Below are 14068 nucleotides of genomic sequence, written 5' to 3'. Positions count from 1 at the left end.
ACACGATTTCCTTACTTTCTGCATCTGTGTGATGATGTCGCAGTGACGTACTTAAGCGCATGTTCCGATCTTAATGCTTTTATGCTCTTGGACATGAATGCCGCACTGCTTCCTCCACCCAATGCAGAAATCCCTCCCATAGTTTTGTGCAACCCGAACTAAAATTCCCCCTGCTCTGCGGCATTTAATCTGTGATGAAATATGGTATGAACGGTTTGGGGGATTGCGCAGCCACGATTATCCTGATTTTGCAGACCTGAGAATGGTGCTTACGGAAGGCCTCCTAATGATTTCAAGGCTGTGTGGTGGGATTTGAATGGAGGACTTCTCTGGCTCACGCTTAGCAGCTATATGCTATACCACCTCTCTGCTGCAGCTAGAAAATGCCCTGTTAGACAGAGTGCTAAGTGCTTGTGCCTGGATTCGGTTCAGCTATCCTCAATTGAATTCTTGTATTGCTTTACTTTCCAGCTGTTATCTCTTCCATCTCTTTTTTGTGCTTGGCTCTTTCCCTCAGTGACACTGTATTGTTAGGAGTGTACTCGCATTTCTGCTTCATATTTACTCTGTCCTGGCATGACGAAATGGAAATGTACCCTTGCAATGAGGAGAAAACCCCTTGGAAAGGCAGATAGTCAAGGGATAACACAGATAGTTATTCCTTAAGCACGCTTATCCATCCAGGTACAAACAAGGGAGTGGGGAAAGGATGGAGTTTCCACTCTCAGGGTGAAGCAGAAATTCTAATCCAATTTACCCAAGAATATCCTAATAGCAGACTCATTCTCCAAGTGTGGATCTTCTGGTAGCCAAAAAAGGCACCGTCTGTGCTCAAGTGGGAGGCATGGGCAGGCCCAGAGAGAACCCCGCATTTTTACCGAAGTGCAAAACATCTTTAGGAAAAATTAAGGGGGATCGGAACCCCAAAACTGCAGTGAGGACTGAGTGTGCTCAGTGGCACAGAATACAGACTGGCTGTGGGAGACCCTCCCAGAAAACAAGATGGAAAGGAGTATTTCAGAAAAGGGCATGGCTAGCTGAAAGCTGAAACCCAGAGCAAGAGCATTTGTGGTATTTTATTTAAGAAATGGCCATTATTATCTAGCTGAAACAAACACAAAATGCATGCTCACAGTACAATTCTATACATGTCTACTCAGAAGCAAGCCCTATTGAGTTCTGTGGGGCTTGCTACCATGGAAGGGTGTATAGAATTGCAGCCTAAGACCACAGTCCTATATAGACACTTACCTGGGAGTATGCCCCACCGAACGCAATGGGGCTTGGCCACTCAGATGTATGGATAGGGTTGCACTGATAGGATCGTGCAACAGAGAAGAATCTTCAGTGGCCTTAAAGTATCCTCTGTTTTCAAACAGCAGACGGATCCCCAAACAGGTGGATTTATCCAAAGCATTAGTGGCTTTGGGCTTTGAAGAAAGATCTGTAATTATATTCCCTCCCCCCCCTAATCCTCTAATGGTTTTTCAGCCTGAAGGAGGCAGATTCTTAATTACAGCCAGTCAAACTGGATTTTCATTAGTGGCAAAGATAAGCTACTTCTTTGGTTTGAAAGAATAAAATTGATTCAGCTAGTGTCTTGGGAAAAAAGAGGCCATGAAGAATGAGAGAGGTTACAGGTCATAGCTCTGGGGAAAAATGTCTCCATCTTTCCTTGGAATTTGGAAGAGAAAATTCAAAAGATCCTTGCTTTGGTGGCTGGGGCCCCCATCTGCCTCCACAGGTTTTTCTGGTGTTGGAAGTGACCATGCATTAAGGATAACAAGCACCCCAATTACTCCAGCATTCATGCAGAGGAAGATATATCTGTCCCTCCAGCCTCAGAAGACTCAGAACTTGGCCTGTTGGCACTCAGTTAAAAACGCTTAACAGTGCAAACCTATAAATGCTTAACAGTGCAAACCTCAGAAGTAAGCTCCATTGATTTTAATGGGACTTACTCCCAGGTAAGTGTGTGTAACAGCCATCCCCAAACTGATGCCCTCCAGATGTTGTAGTCCAGAAACAGGCAACCTGGTGCCTTTCAGAAGTTTGAACTACAATTCCCATAATCACTGAGCACTGGTTCATGCCGGCTGGGGCTGATGAGAGTTGCAATCCAAAATGTGTAGAGGGTGTCACGTTACCTGCTCCTGGAGTACAAGGTGGCTTGCTTATAGTGCTGGGAGAGATTGGGAGAAAAATGGTGAGGGCAATGGAGCATAGGGGAGATGAAAGTGTGGAATGTTCGGTTTCCTTTTCTCCCCCATGCTGTCTTCACAAGGACCCTGTGAGGCAGGATAGGCAGATAAAGATTGACTGATCTGACTCAAGGTGCAATCCTATGCATGTTTAGACAGAAAAATGCCCTACAAGTGCTACAACACTACTGTCTGGGGAATGCTGGGAGTTGTAGGACTTGTTTCTGTCTAAACCTGCATAGGATTGCGTGTTTAGTCACCCAGTGAGATTTATGGTTGAACTGCCTTGTGTCTAGATCCAGTATTTTAGCTAGTGCCCCCCCCTCTCTCATTTTATGTGGGAGATGTTTTCCTTACCTGCCTACTACATGTCTCATGGTAGGCGCTATAACATTTGAAGAGGAGCCTTACACTGTAAAAACACAGTGATGCATTGTGGGCCCTCTGCTGGGAGGTTGGAATGTCCCTAGGTAAGTTTGCAGAGATGTGTAGTTTTCCCCTTCAGACATTAGCACTGACCATGCGCACATCTGGGAAATGCAGCTGTCCCATATAGAAAGGGTATAGCCAGTGGTGTCATGGTAAATTTTGAAGTGCGGACACTCATCGCAACAATCCCCATAGCCACGCCCCCAAGGAGAGAGCTGAGATTGCAGGAGAAACAGAAAGAGACGACATGGCTCCAAACACCATAAGACCACCGGCTCAAGATTTTCCAGGAATTTCTTTTTCCAGCATCAGGGAGAAACATTTTACCTCCAAAGCAATAAATCAGTACTAGCAGCTTTCATCACCCATCAGGAGCAGGGTCTTAACTGCACATTCAAGACCAAGAACATCTCTAAAAAAAAAAAAAAAGGTAAAGGTGTCCCCAACCAGTCGTGTCCGACTCTAGGGTGCGGTGCTCATCCCCATTTCTAAGCCGAAGAGCCAGCGCTGTCCGAAGACGCTTCCGTGGTCATGTGGCCAGCATGACTGAACACCGAGGTGCACGGAACGCTGTTACCTTTCCCGCCGAGGCGGTACCTATTTATCTACTTGCAATTTCTTGCTTTCGAACTGCTAGGTTGGCAGAAGCTGGGACTGAAGACGGGAGCTCACTCGGTCACGCAGCACTCGGGTCTCAAACTGCTGCCCTGCCGACCTTCCAGTCTGCAGTTCAGCGTCTTAACCACTAAGCCACCGCAGCCCCTTGAAGAACATCTCTACACCAGCCTAAAATCCCACATTTAAAACGGGGCTTTCTGCTTCTGTTTTAACTGCAGGATCACAAAGGACTCCCTTTACATGTGCTTCCTTCCCCTCGCCCACTTTCCCCCTCCATCTCCCCGTTATCCGAGTCTTCCATATGTTTCATTGGTCAGGCTCCTCTTCTTGAGGCTTTTCCTTTTTCACAGAGGGAACTCAAGCGAAACACAAGTGGGGTAATTTGATACCTCATTATCTCTGATCTATTTAAACATGGAATAAAGGTCACTTAGTGCAGGAGACGCCCTGGAGGGTCACGGCGTCATCTAAAGGGCCCGCAAACTTCCGTGAGTAACCAATCTCAGTAGCAGGATAAAAGCTCTGTGTGAAGAAGCCCCAGACCACCGCAAAATACTTCACATTACAACAAGGGTAACTCACAACAATGTATTTTTGTTGGGAACATCCATTTTCATCCAGCTACTGTGTGGATTGCGACTAAGCTCAGAAGAAACAGGGAAGCCTGAGCGGGTAACAGATTATATCGTCTTCCCTGCTAGCCACAAAGTCCTGGTGCTTTGACTCTGGTCTGCAACACCACTGAGTCTGGTAACAATCTCAAGTTCCTTTTTGATGACTTAGTTTTCCCATGTCTTTCTCTTCAGTATCCGCAAACAGGATGTGAATAATTTATTTTTTTATTTATTAATTAAATTTATTAATCACCCGTCTGGCTGGTCACCCTGCCACTCTGGGCAATGTACAACATTAAAAACAATAAAATTCAACATTAAAAACATCACATTTCTAAAATTACCCTAACCAACCCCAAATGCCTGCCTGAACAACCACGTTTTTAGTGCGTGGCAGAAGCTCATTTAAGAGGGGGCATGGCAGAGTTCCTTAGGGAGGGAGTTCCACAGAGTGGGGGCCACCACAGTGAAGGCCCTCTCCCTCGTCCTCACCAGCCTAGCTGTCCTGGCTGATGGGACAGAGAGAAGGCCATCCGAGGCTGATCTTGTTGAGTGGCCTGTCTGGTGTTGCTGGAGGTGCTCCTTGAGATAGGCTGGGCCGGAACCATATGGGGTTTTAAAGGTCAAAACCGACATCTTGAATTTGGCCCGGAAAACAACTGGTAACCAGTGCAGCTCCTTCAGCACTGGAGTGATGTGATCACGCCGGTGGCTGCCTTTCATCAGGCGAGCCGCTGCATTCTGTACCAGCTGCAGCTTCCGAACCGTCTTCAAGGGTAACCCCACGTAGAGCGCATTACAGTAGTCTAAATGAGAGACTAGGGCATGTACTACCAATGGGAGCAGATGGTGGGGAAGGTAGGGGCGCAGCCATCGTATCAGATGGAGTTGGTGCAGCGCTGTCCGGCTCACAGCTGACACCTGAGCCTCCATAGACAGCTGGGAGTCTAAGATGACCCGCAGGCTGCGGATCTGGTCTTTCAAGGGCAGCCATACCCCATTCAACACCAGGTCAACATCCCCCAGCCTCCTCTTGTCTCCCACCAAAAGTACCTCGGTCTTGTCAGGGTTCAGCTTCAGCTTATTCCTCCCCAAGTAAAATGGAGTAAAACACCATTATCTCCTTCAGCCTCTTTCTCCCAGCCCTGGATTTGCATGGTAGCATCTTAGCCCTTTCACAACCCCCACCACCACCTGCCCGTCCCTTTTATTAATGAAACACAATAGAGATTGTGCTCGACAAAGAGCAGTTGATCGGTATCGTGAAGAGTCATGAGTTTTTCTTTCAGCTTGACAGGTGTGTATGGTGCCTGCTGTTTGCACATGGCGTAGGCCGTTCCATGAGGAGAGCAAGGAACCAGCTACCAGCCCTGCCTTCTTAAAAAGAAATTAATGAAGGCACATGGTGTAACTCTGACTCAAGCTAACTCTGTAATCTTTTACTCGCCTGTCCTTATCCCAGCCTTGCAGATAAAAACCCAGACTCAAGTTTCCAGCCCTCAAAAAATGTGTACTAGGCTGTCTGGCCACAGGTAACTATGTTATTTTTGGCCAGTGGAGGCTGGTGGCTCCTATGTCAGTGGGGTGGTAAATCCGCTCTGGGTTTCAGTCAGAAGCAGCCAGAACTCTAAAGGAGGTATCCAAGGTGCTGAACCAATTTGGGGGATAGGGTTCAGCACTTTAGATAGCTCCTTTAATGCAATTTGCAATCCCTTAGATGAGTGGCTTTCAAAAATATCCAGGGCGCCATGTTGTTCCTCAATGAGAAGAACATTAATGGTGAAATGTTTGGCCACACCATTGATGCTGTCCTGCAATGTGCAACTGTAGACGAGTATTAGGTTAGTTCTGCGTGTGCACCAAGGCGTATCATCACCAGTCTCTCTCCTCCTCACCCCCCATACACACACACACACACCTCCAGAACAGCACTGGATGTGTTATAGGGCCCAGTTGTTTCAAATGTAGCAATGGTGATCCCCAGTAGACCTAACCAGTGACCCATGTGAATCACAGATGTGTTCTAGAGCATGTCCCAGATACATCTGCAACAAGCTCAGCAGAGAAGTTGACATAGAAAAGGATTTCTGGAAGCTTGTAACTGCTGGCTTGAGCTATGCTAGTCCTGTTCGAGTCAAGCTGTTGGACGTGCACTTTTGTTTAGCTTGGTTATGGCAAAACTTTCTACCACAACGTTAAAACTCAAGTGTTGACCAGCTTTAGAATGAAGCCTTGGCTTAGAAATATTATCGGAGTACAGATGATAGCTTGTCAACGGTTTTCCGGGGAATAATAATAATAATACTTTTCTGTATCATCATTACGCTTTGTGTTGTCTTACACAGGCCCTGTGGGAGAGTTTCTAGTAACTGTTCATTTTCCCGTTAGCCTCTGTAGCTGAGGATGATTGATATGGTGTGCTGTTCCCATACAGCCATAAAAGGAGCTTTTGTATAGGAGAGTGTTGCGTACTTGCTGTGCACTAGGAACCATTCATACCAAATATCATAAGTATTGCTTGATCGCACCAGGTAATAACGACAGCTCATTGCGATTTTAATTGAGAAATCGTGGAGTCCTGTGTAGAGGCGTGCCGATTCTGAAATACCTTTTTCATGAGGGGTATTGAGATCACAGACTTGGAAATAAGGACACTAGATTGGATTGTGTTTGTGGCCATGAAGCCTCTAATGCTGATTGGCTGGGCTGGTGTAATGGCAGGGAGTGATCAGCTGCTCTGGAAACAAAACAGCATGTGGTCCAGCTTCTGTGAGGAAAGGGGAAATTGCCAGTTTGGCCAGGATTATAACCTCACACAGAGGATGGCTGTGACCTGTAAAGTGATCCTGGGATACAGGGAAGCTAAGGGAACCCAGAGGTAAGGGGGCTGAAGGAATGGTGTGCAGTAGGCAATGGACAGAGGAAAAGGGAGGAAGATGGGTAAACTGAGAATGAGGCTTGAGGTTAAAGGCAAAGAGATAAGGAACTAAAGAAAAAAAGCTCCTCTGTGCTTAAGCTCCATGGTGGTGAAGATGAGTGGAGGGTGTAATGCCAGGAACGGAGTAATGCTAGGGATATTGGTTGCATCAAGAGGGCTAAAGAAAGGGGAAAGCAGGCAAGTGAAGCAACCATGAGTGGTTGGAGTTCTAGAGTTGGAGAAGGCAGGGAAAAGTAGGACTGAAAACATGGCAATTAACAGCAGAGTGATTCATGTATGCATTTCATGTTGCTTTCTTTGCTAGAGTCAGCTCTCCCAACCCGTGCAAGGGACATTGCCGATGATTTGATGAAAGAGTTCGCGTTTCTTTCTGGTGGGTATGGTCTACTTTCTTTTGTTCCCCACTGCAAAACCTCCCAGTGTTGGGGTGGGGAGGGGCAGGGAGAGATGTAGCGTAGCCACTTATGCATCAGTTAAAAAAAAAGTCGACAAAAGTGGACACATTGGTGTAAAATGTGCACGTGCTGATTTATATGTATAGATGCACGTGTAGAAAGAATGGCTGTCAATGAAATCGAAATACAGTCCATCTCACCAGAGGGGGAAAGACTGTGACCAGGTGACCACCTGTGTATCTGCGCTGAGCATGTGCAATTTTTACACAAATCAGTGACCACTTTATGATTCTTTATCTTTAAACTGGACTTGGACTAGGCAGCCCTGCAAACAGAGGACACCTTCAAAGAGAGGACTGTCCTCTGTAAAGTAGTGCACATGGCCACCCTAGGGAGAATTGGGATACAAATAGACACACTTAAAATGCTTTCCATCCCAAGTTGCCAGGATGCAGCATGAGACCCAAGCAAAATCCAAACCCACAGCAATTGGCAACATCGTTGGAGAGGCCTGCTTTGATTTCGGTTGCAAGCACACGTGTATAGTGTGGTTTAGCTACTGGTTGAGGCTTCTACTCATGCTGCCCCTGTTTCTCTCTCACTTTCTCTTTGTGCCCCCTAGGTGGGCGAGGAAAGGACAACGGCTGGATCATAACACTTCCTGAAAATTCCCACTTCAACCAAATGCCCGAGGAGGTTGTGACGAAAGTTTTAACATACTTAACTTGGATCCCAAGGTACAGATCATGCCTCAGGGTTAACACCGAGCAGGTATCGAGTGTGATCTTGGCATTCTGCAACAGGGCCAGATTCCAAACTGGTTATGAGTAAAAGGCAAATTATGTAGAAGGCCCAGGTTGCTCTTCTCAATGGCTAGATATATGGCATTGCTTGTGGAGTCCTTTCCAGGCTCATATTCCCATTCAGACCTCAGGTCAGGCTCTGTCTCTCAGCCTAGCCTACCTCACAGGGTTGTTGTGAGGAAAAATGGAGTGGGGTGGAGCCATGCATGCCACTGTGAGTTACTTGGAGAAGAAAGCAAGATAAAAATCAGACAGATTACCAAAGGTCTGATGCAATATAAGGCGACCTCATTTGCTGTTCTTTATTGGTGTTTTTTTTTTTTAATTGACTTGTGGTATTAGTCTGCATCATAACAATGGACAGCATTTCAATACAGAACAGGCATCGAGGCATCTGTGATATGGGATGTTGATTATTTAGTAAAGATGCCTCATGTTAGAAAGGCAATTAGCAGAGAAAAAACAAAAAGGCAAAGCAGAATGAGCGTTTACCAGTCCCACATGCACACAGGCTATCTTAGAGCAATAAAAGGAGACCACGCCCTTCTTTGGTGAAGAAAAGGTAAAATGGTTTTACTCACAAATGTTCTTGCATCTAAAATGCAGGTACAGCATAGAGTTTCCAAAGAGTCTGTTCAGTCTATTTTGTGTTCCATTACACCAGCAGGAGCGAGAGAGCAAACACACGTGCTCTGAGCAGTGGTGGAAGTCAGAGAGGGGTGGGGTGGGGTGGGAGGAAGGGGAGGATCAAAAAGGAAGAAATCACAGGAAACCACATTGTAGGCCATAGAGATCCTAAGGCTCGCTGTGGTCAAAATTCCCATGAATTAACTAACTGCAACACTGTCCCCTTCCAGTAACTTACAGATGAGGTTGCAGCATTCCCAACAGAGCTATGGGAGGTATCCCTTCACACACTTGAAGCATCTCCAATTGGGAAAGGGCAGCCAAAAAAGGAACAGAAGCTACCTACCTATCTTCACTGTGGACTGGCAAAGGGAGAAGGGCTCATTTAAAAATGAAACCTGAGATTCTGTGCATACCTAACTGAATTGTGTGTGAGATTTAAAACACACCCTCACGCACACAGACTCCTGACTGTACAGATAGCAGCATATGTTTTGCGCATTAATTTCTTTTGCAGATAAGTTTGTTCCCAAACTCATAATTAAAAGTAAACACTGGTTTGTTTAACTCACCTGTGTATAAACCCTAGACCCTGTGCCCCTAGAAAATTAGAAGAACCCAAGGGGAACGGGGACAAAAAATATAGCCAGGAAAATAATTGTGATTAAACTACTGATACAACACAACAGAGTCATCTGCTGTGATACCTGCCCAGCAGGTTGTGATGTCTATCAGATGTAGAAAGGAGGTGGTTAGATCTGTCTTCTGTGGGAGGGTTCAGGAGCCACACGCCTCTTCTTTCCACATAGCCAGCCAAAGAGTTGAGCAGTTACTGTTCTGAGCTCAAACGTTTCGGTAGGCGCTGGAATGGGTTCTGCAGTGAGGACCAAGACTGAATACCCTAAATTCGATATTTGGGGCTTTGGTATTCATATATAACTCAAGCACTGATTTTTGTACAGGAATATTTTTGAATATCTGTTCTTGTATCGTGTCTCACTGTATGCATGCATGTTCTGCATGCATGATTTACCTCTGTCGTATAAGACGACCAGTTGGCCCATGTGGACTTTGGCAAGGGCATCTGTTGGATGGGCATCACCGTAATACATTTTCCTGCAATTCATGTTCACGTGACACTGGCCACACTAACTGTGTGGACAGCCTGCTAGGGAAGATGAACTGCTTGTACTTTTGTTGCAATTGTTAAGTGGATAGTGGGATATTAAGCCCATAACATGTGCTGCCCCCAAGCAGCCCCCCCCCCCCTCAGCAGTTGTCTGCTTTCAGGCACATACTGAAATGGCATTCAGCCATTTCCTTGAAACATTTGCAAGCTACGAACCAGTTTCTTTCCAGTGTCTGCCAAAGCCCCAGACAGTCTTGCAGGGCGGCGAAGAGTTTAACACTGTGGGCTTTACACAGGAAGCTGCCTTGCACTGGGTCGACCCACTGGTCCATCTAGTCCAGTGTTGTTGATGCTGACTGGCAGCAGCGGCTCTCCGGGGTTTCAGGCAGGATTCTTCCCCTGCCCCCCTACCTGGAGATGTCAGGGACTGAGCCTGGGAACTTCTGCCACTGATCTAAGGCCCCTTGCTCCAAATGTGGCATGGGCACAAGCTAACGTGGGTACCGAAGGCTCTTTGGCTGACACCTTCTCCTGCTCCACCCCTGCTGGCATTGCTGGAGTCCACACCCAAGGTGATAGCAGTCAACCTCCCACCGCACCCTAGAAATCCATGGGAGCAGCTGTTCAGGTATTTGCAAGTAAGGATTCTCCTTTCAGCCTCCTGGTGGCCTTTTTAACTGGAGAGCCATATTTCTCCTCCTGGCAGGGTTTTGATGAATACAGGGGAAATATAGGAAGGAACAGGGTTGCCATCACAGGTAGGCATGGTTGGGCACCTGCCTGTTGTCCCCACCCCAGCAGGGGCCCTCTGGCAAGAGCACCCTGGACTTGTTCCGCCATTGCAACCCACTTGTTCCCCTGCCTCTTCCTCTGGCCCAGACAACAGTGGTGGTGAGAAGGAGCAGGAGATGCCGCTGCCGACTTGCTCGCTGGCTCTCTGGAGTGATAAGAAAGAGGTTGTGGAGCAGTAGCAGCTGGAGACAGTGGTGGGGAGAAGGCAGACTCGCTGAGGGAGGGGCCCCACGGAGGGGGTCTTTCCCTACGGCCCTCCGAAACCAGGAGCCGGCACTGTGAAAGAGCATAGGCAGCTGCTTTGTACCAGATCAGACTCTGTCGATTTAGCTCTGGTGCTGTCCGCTCTGACTGGCAGTGGCTGTCCACAGTGCCAGGCAAGTCTCATCCCCCTCAGCTACTGCCTGATCCTTATTAACTGGAGATGTGTGGGATTGAAACTGGGAGCTTCTGCACGCAAAACAGGTGTGCTGTGGGACCTTGGTCCAAGCTGCCTTATACCAGCTCAGAGACTATTGGTCTACTCTGACCGGCAGCTGTCCCAGGTCAGGGGACAGGCAGGGAAGAGTCTTTCCCATAAACTGCTACCCAAACCTTTTAACTGGAGCTGCCGTGGATTGAACTGGAGACTTTCTGTATGCAAGGCATGTGTTTTGCCACTGAGCCATGGAACCCTCTACAAAGGAAGAGGGCAATTTGCGTGCACCTTTCTCCTCCAGACCTGACTTTCCTCTCTCCTGTGCACACACACTTTTTATTTGTACACTTTGCCAAACACAGAAAAGGCAAACTTCTCACCAGGTTAGGGACAGAAGAGATGAGCGAGAAGTCTGCAAATAAGCCGTGGCGATTTGCACGTGCTCCAACCCCACACCAGTCTTGCCTTGCGCCTGTACCCTAGGCCTCTCTGTGACTCCCTTTCCTCTCCTCCTTGCTCACACCCCTTCTTGAAGTCCTGTTGTAGGCTGTAAAGTTAGTCTTGCGGCACTGGATTTTGGTAAGTCATTGTGGGGCTGTGTGCTCTCCCCTATTTTGCCATCTCTCTCTCTCTCTCACACTCACACACACACACACACACACACCCCACCCATCCTCCAGACATGGTCCTTTCAATTCTATGCTTCTGCTGGAGCTTTGATCTAAGGAAACAAAAGATGCGGAGTGGATTGCCTAAAACTTGCAGAACTGGGAGCCTGACCTCAATGCAATAGTCTTTGTGAAGTGTACTCCAAATAACTCTCTCCTTAATTGTCTGATGAGTAGATTGGGAACAGGTTTCCCTGAATGAAAGTGAGTGAGTAATTGAGTTGGGCAGAGCTAGGATGTGTGTGCGTGTGTGTGTGTGTGCACGCGTGTGTGTGTGTGCTTAGGTTATACATGTGCTGTTCTTAGTTTCACTGGGAGCACCAAGCCCATACTACAGGGAGAGGCAACATTTCTTTATTTATTATGTTTCGATACTGCCCAAGAGCTGAATCTCTCTGTTCACAACAATTCAGACGGTTCACAACAATTCAGACCATAAAATACAATATGATACAATTCAGTATAAACATTTAAAACTACAGTATAAAATAAACCAAATAGAACCTAGAATAACAAAATAGAACCTAGAAGCAGGGCAAAGATTTAAAATACAGTAACGGATTTAAAACAACAGAAACTGCAAACCTAAAATGCCTGGGAAAAAGAAAAGAAAAAGGTCTTCACCTGGTGCTGAAAAGACGACAGCGTTGGCTCCAGGAGAGCCTCTCTGGAAAGCTCATTTATGCTTCCTGCAAGTGCCCTTAGAATTCAGCCTAGTGAATGGATTTTCAGCCAAATGGCACAAGCTCCACCTGGGGATGTACTAAAAACAAAGGACAAAATGTCCATTGAAAACAGTGGGAGCTATCTGAAGGCCCATAGGAAATATTAAGCACATAAGAAGAGCCATGCTGGATCAGACCAAGGTCCGTCCAGTCCAGCATTCTGTTCACATGGTGGCCACCCAACTGCCCATGGGAAGCCCACAAGTGGGATATAAGTGCAATAGCACTCTCTCGCCCATGTTCCCCAGCAACTGGTGTACATAGGCATGCTGCCTCTGATACTGGAGGTGGCATATAGCCATCAGGACTAGTAGCCATTGATAGCCTTCTCCTCCATGAATTTGTCCAATCCCCTTTTGAAGCCATCTAAATTGGTGGCCATCACTACATCTTGTGGTAGCGAATTCTGTACTTTAACTAAGTGCTGTGCAAAGAAGTCCTTCCTCTTCCCTTTCCTGAATCTCCTACCAATAAATCAGCTTCATGGGATGACCCCATTAGGTTCTAGTATTATGAGAGAGGGAGAACAAATGTCTCCCAGCCCACTTTCTCCTCACCATGCATAATTTTGTACACCTCTATCATGTCTTTCCTCACTTGCCTATCCTCTAAGCTAAATAGTCCCAGATGTTGTAACCTTTTCTCATAGGGGAGTGCTCCAGTCCCTTGATCATTTTAGTTGCCCTTTTCTGCATTTTTCCAACTATCTTTATTAGGTGTGGCGACCAGAAATGTACACAGTATTCCAAGTGTGGTTGCACCATAGTTTGTATAAGGGCAGTATGATATTGGCAATTTTATTTTCACTTATTTTCCTGACTGCTTAACATGGAATTTGCCTATTTCACAACAGCTACACACTGGGTTGACATTTTCATTGACCTGTCCACCACACCCCCACTTGGTCAGTCACCGCTAGCTCGGATCCGATATATGCAAAGTGGGATCCGTTCCCCACATGCATCACTTTACACTTGCTTACATTGAAACATATTTTCCATTTAGATGCCCATTCTCCTAGTTTGGAGAGATCTTTTTGGAGCTCCTCACAATCAGTTTTTGTTTTAACCACGCAAAATAATTTGCTGTCATCAGCAAACCTGGCCACCTCAACACTCACTCCTATTTCCAGATTATTTATGAGCAAGTTGAAAAGCATCGATCCCAATACAGATCCCTGGAGGACCCCACTGTTTACATCCCTCCATTGGGAGAATTTACCATTTATTCCTACTCTCTGCTTTCTGTTCTTCAGCCAGATGGAAAAGAAATAATAAATAAATAAATAAATAAATAAATAAATAATTTTAAAATAAAAGTGGGATGCCTCCAGTTCAAATTTCACCTCCTCTCTGAGTAACCTGAGGTGTATGTTTCAAGTGGAGCTGGCAGGAATTATTAGACAGATTCTGCTGGCTAGTTGCTTTGCAAGGCCTCAACTTGTCCACATCCAAACATTCCAAAGTTAATTTCCAAGGTTGAGAGTTCTTTTGGTCTGGGTGGTTGCAATTAGGAATGTCAGAAAAATATGCAATGGAATCAAATGAATTTGGACTTTTATGAATCTGACCTGTGGATTCCACGGTGGACCAGCTTTTCCTGAGTCTCACTGATTCTGTGGACTTCTGGACCATTTTTTTTTAACTTTCCAGAATTTTACTCAAATTTAGTCATAGAAAAATACGTAAAATAAAAAACACCACCGGTTGAC

The 14068-nt window shown here is 46.3% G+C and overlaps 1 protein-coding gene across 1 annotated transcript in view; it reads left to right on the top strand.

Annotated features, from left to right (window-relative positions):
* MCF2 (MCF.2 cell line derived transforming sequence) overlaps window positions 1-14068 on the top strand; it is a 94201-nt gene that overhangs the window by 8937 nt on the left and 71196 nt on the right. The window contains exons 2-3 of the mRNA XM_084813668.1: window positions 7105-7173; window positions 7818-7932. Of these exons, the coding sequence (XP_084669794.1) occupies window positions 7105-7173; window positions 7818-7932 (184 nt within the window). The remainder of the gene's footprint in view (window positions 1-7104; window positions 7174-7817; window positions 7933-14068) is intronic.

Source organism: Heloderma suspectum, chromosome 9, assembly GCF_057233095.1.
Source record: "Heloderma suspectum isolate Gila_16-S chromosome 9, 16-S_ref, whole genome shotgun sequence".
Lineage (NCBI taxonomy): Eukaryota > Metazoa > Chordata > Lepidosauria > Squamata > Helodermatidae > Heloderma > Heloderma suspectum.
The sequence above is the reverse complement of the archived record's forward strand: the minus strand, read 5'-3'. Positions and strand labels throughout refer to the sequence as shown.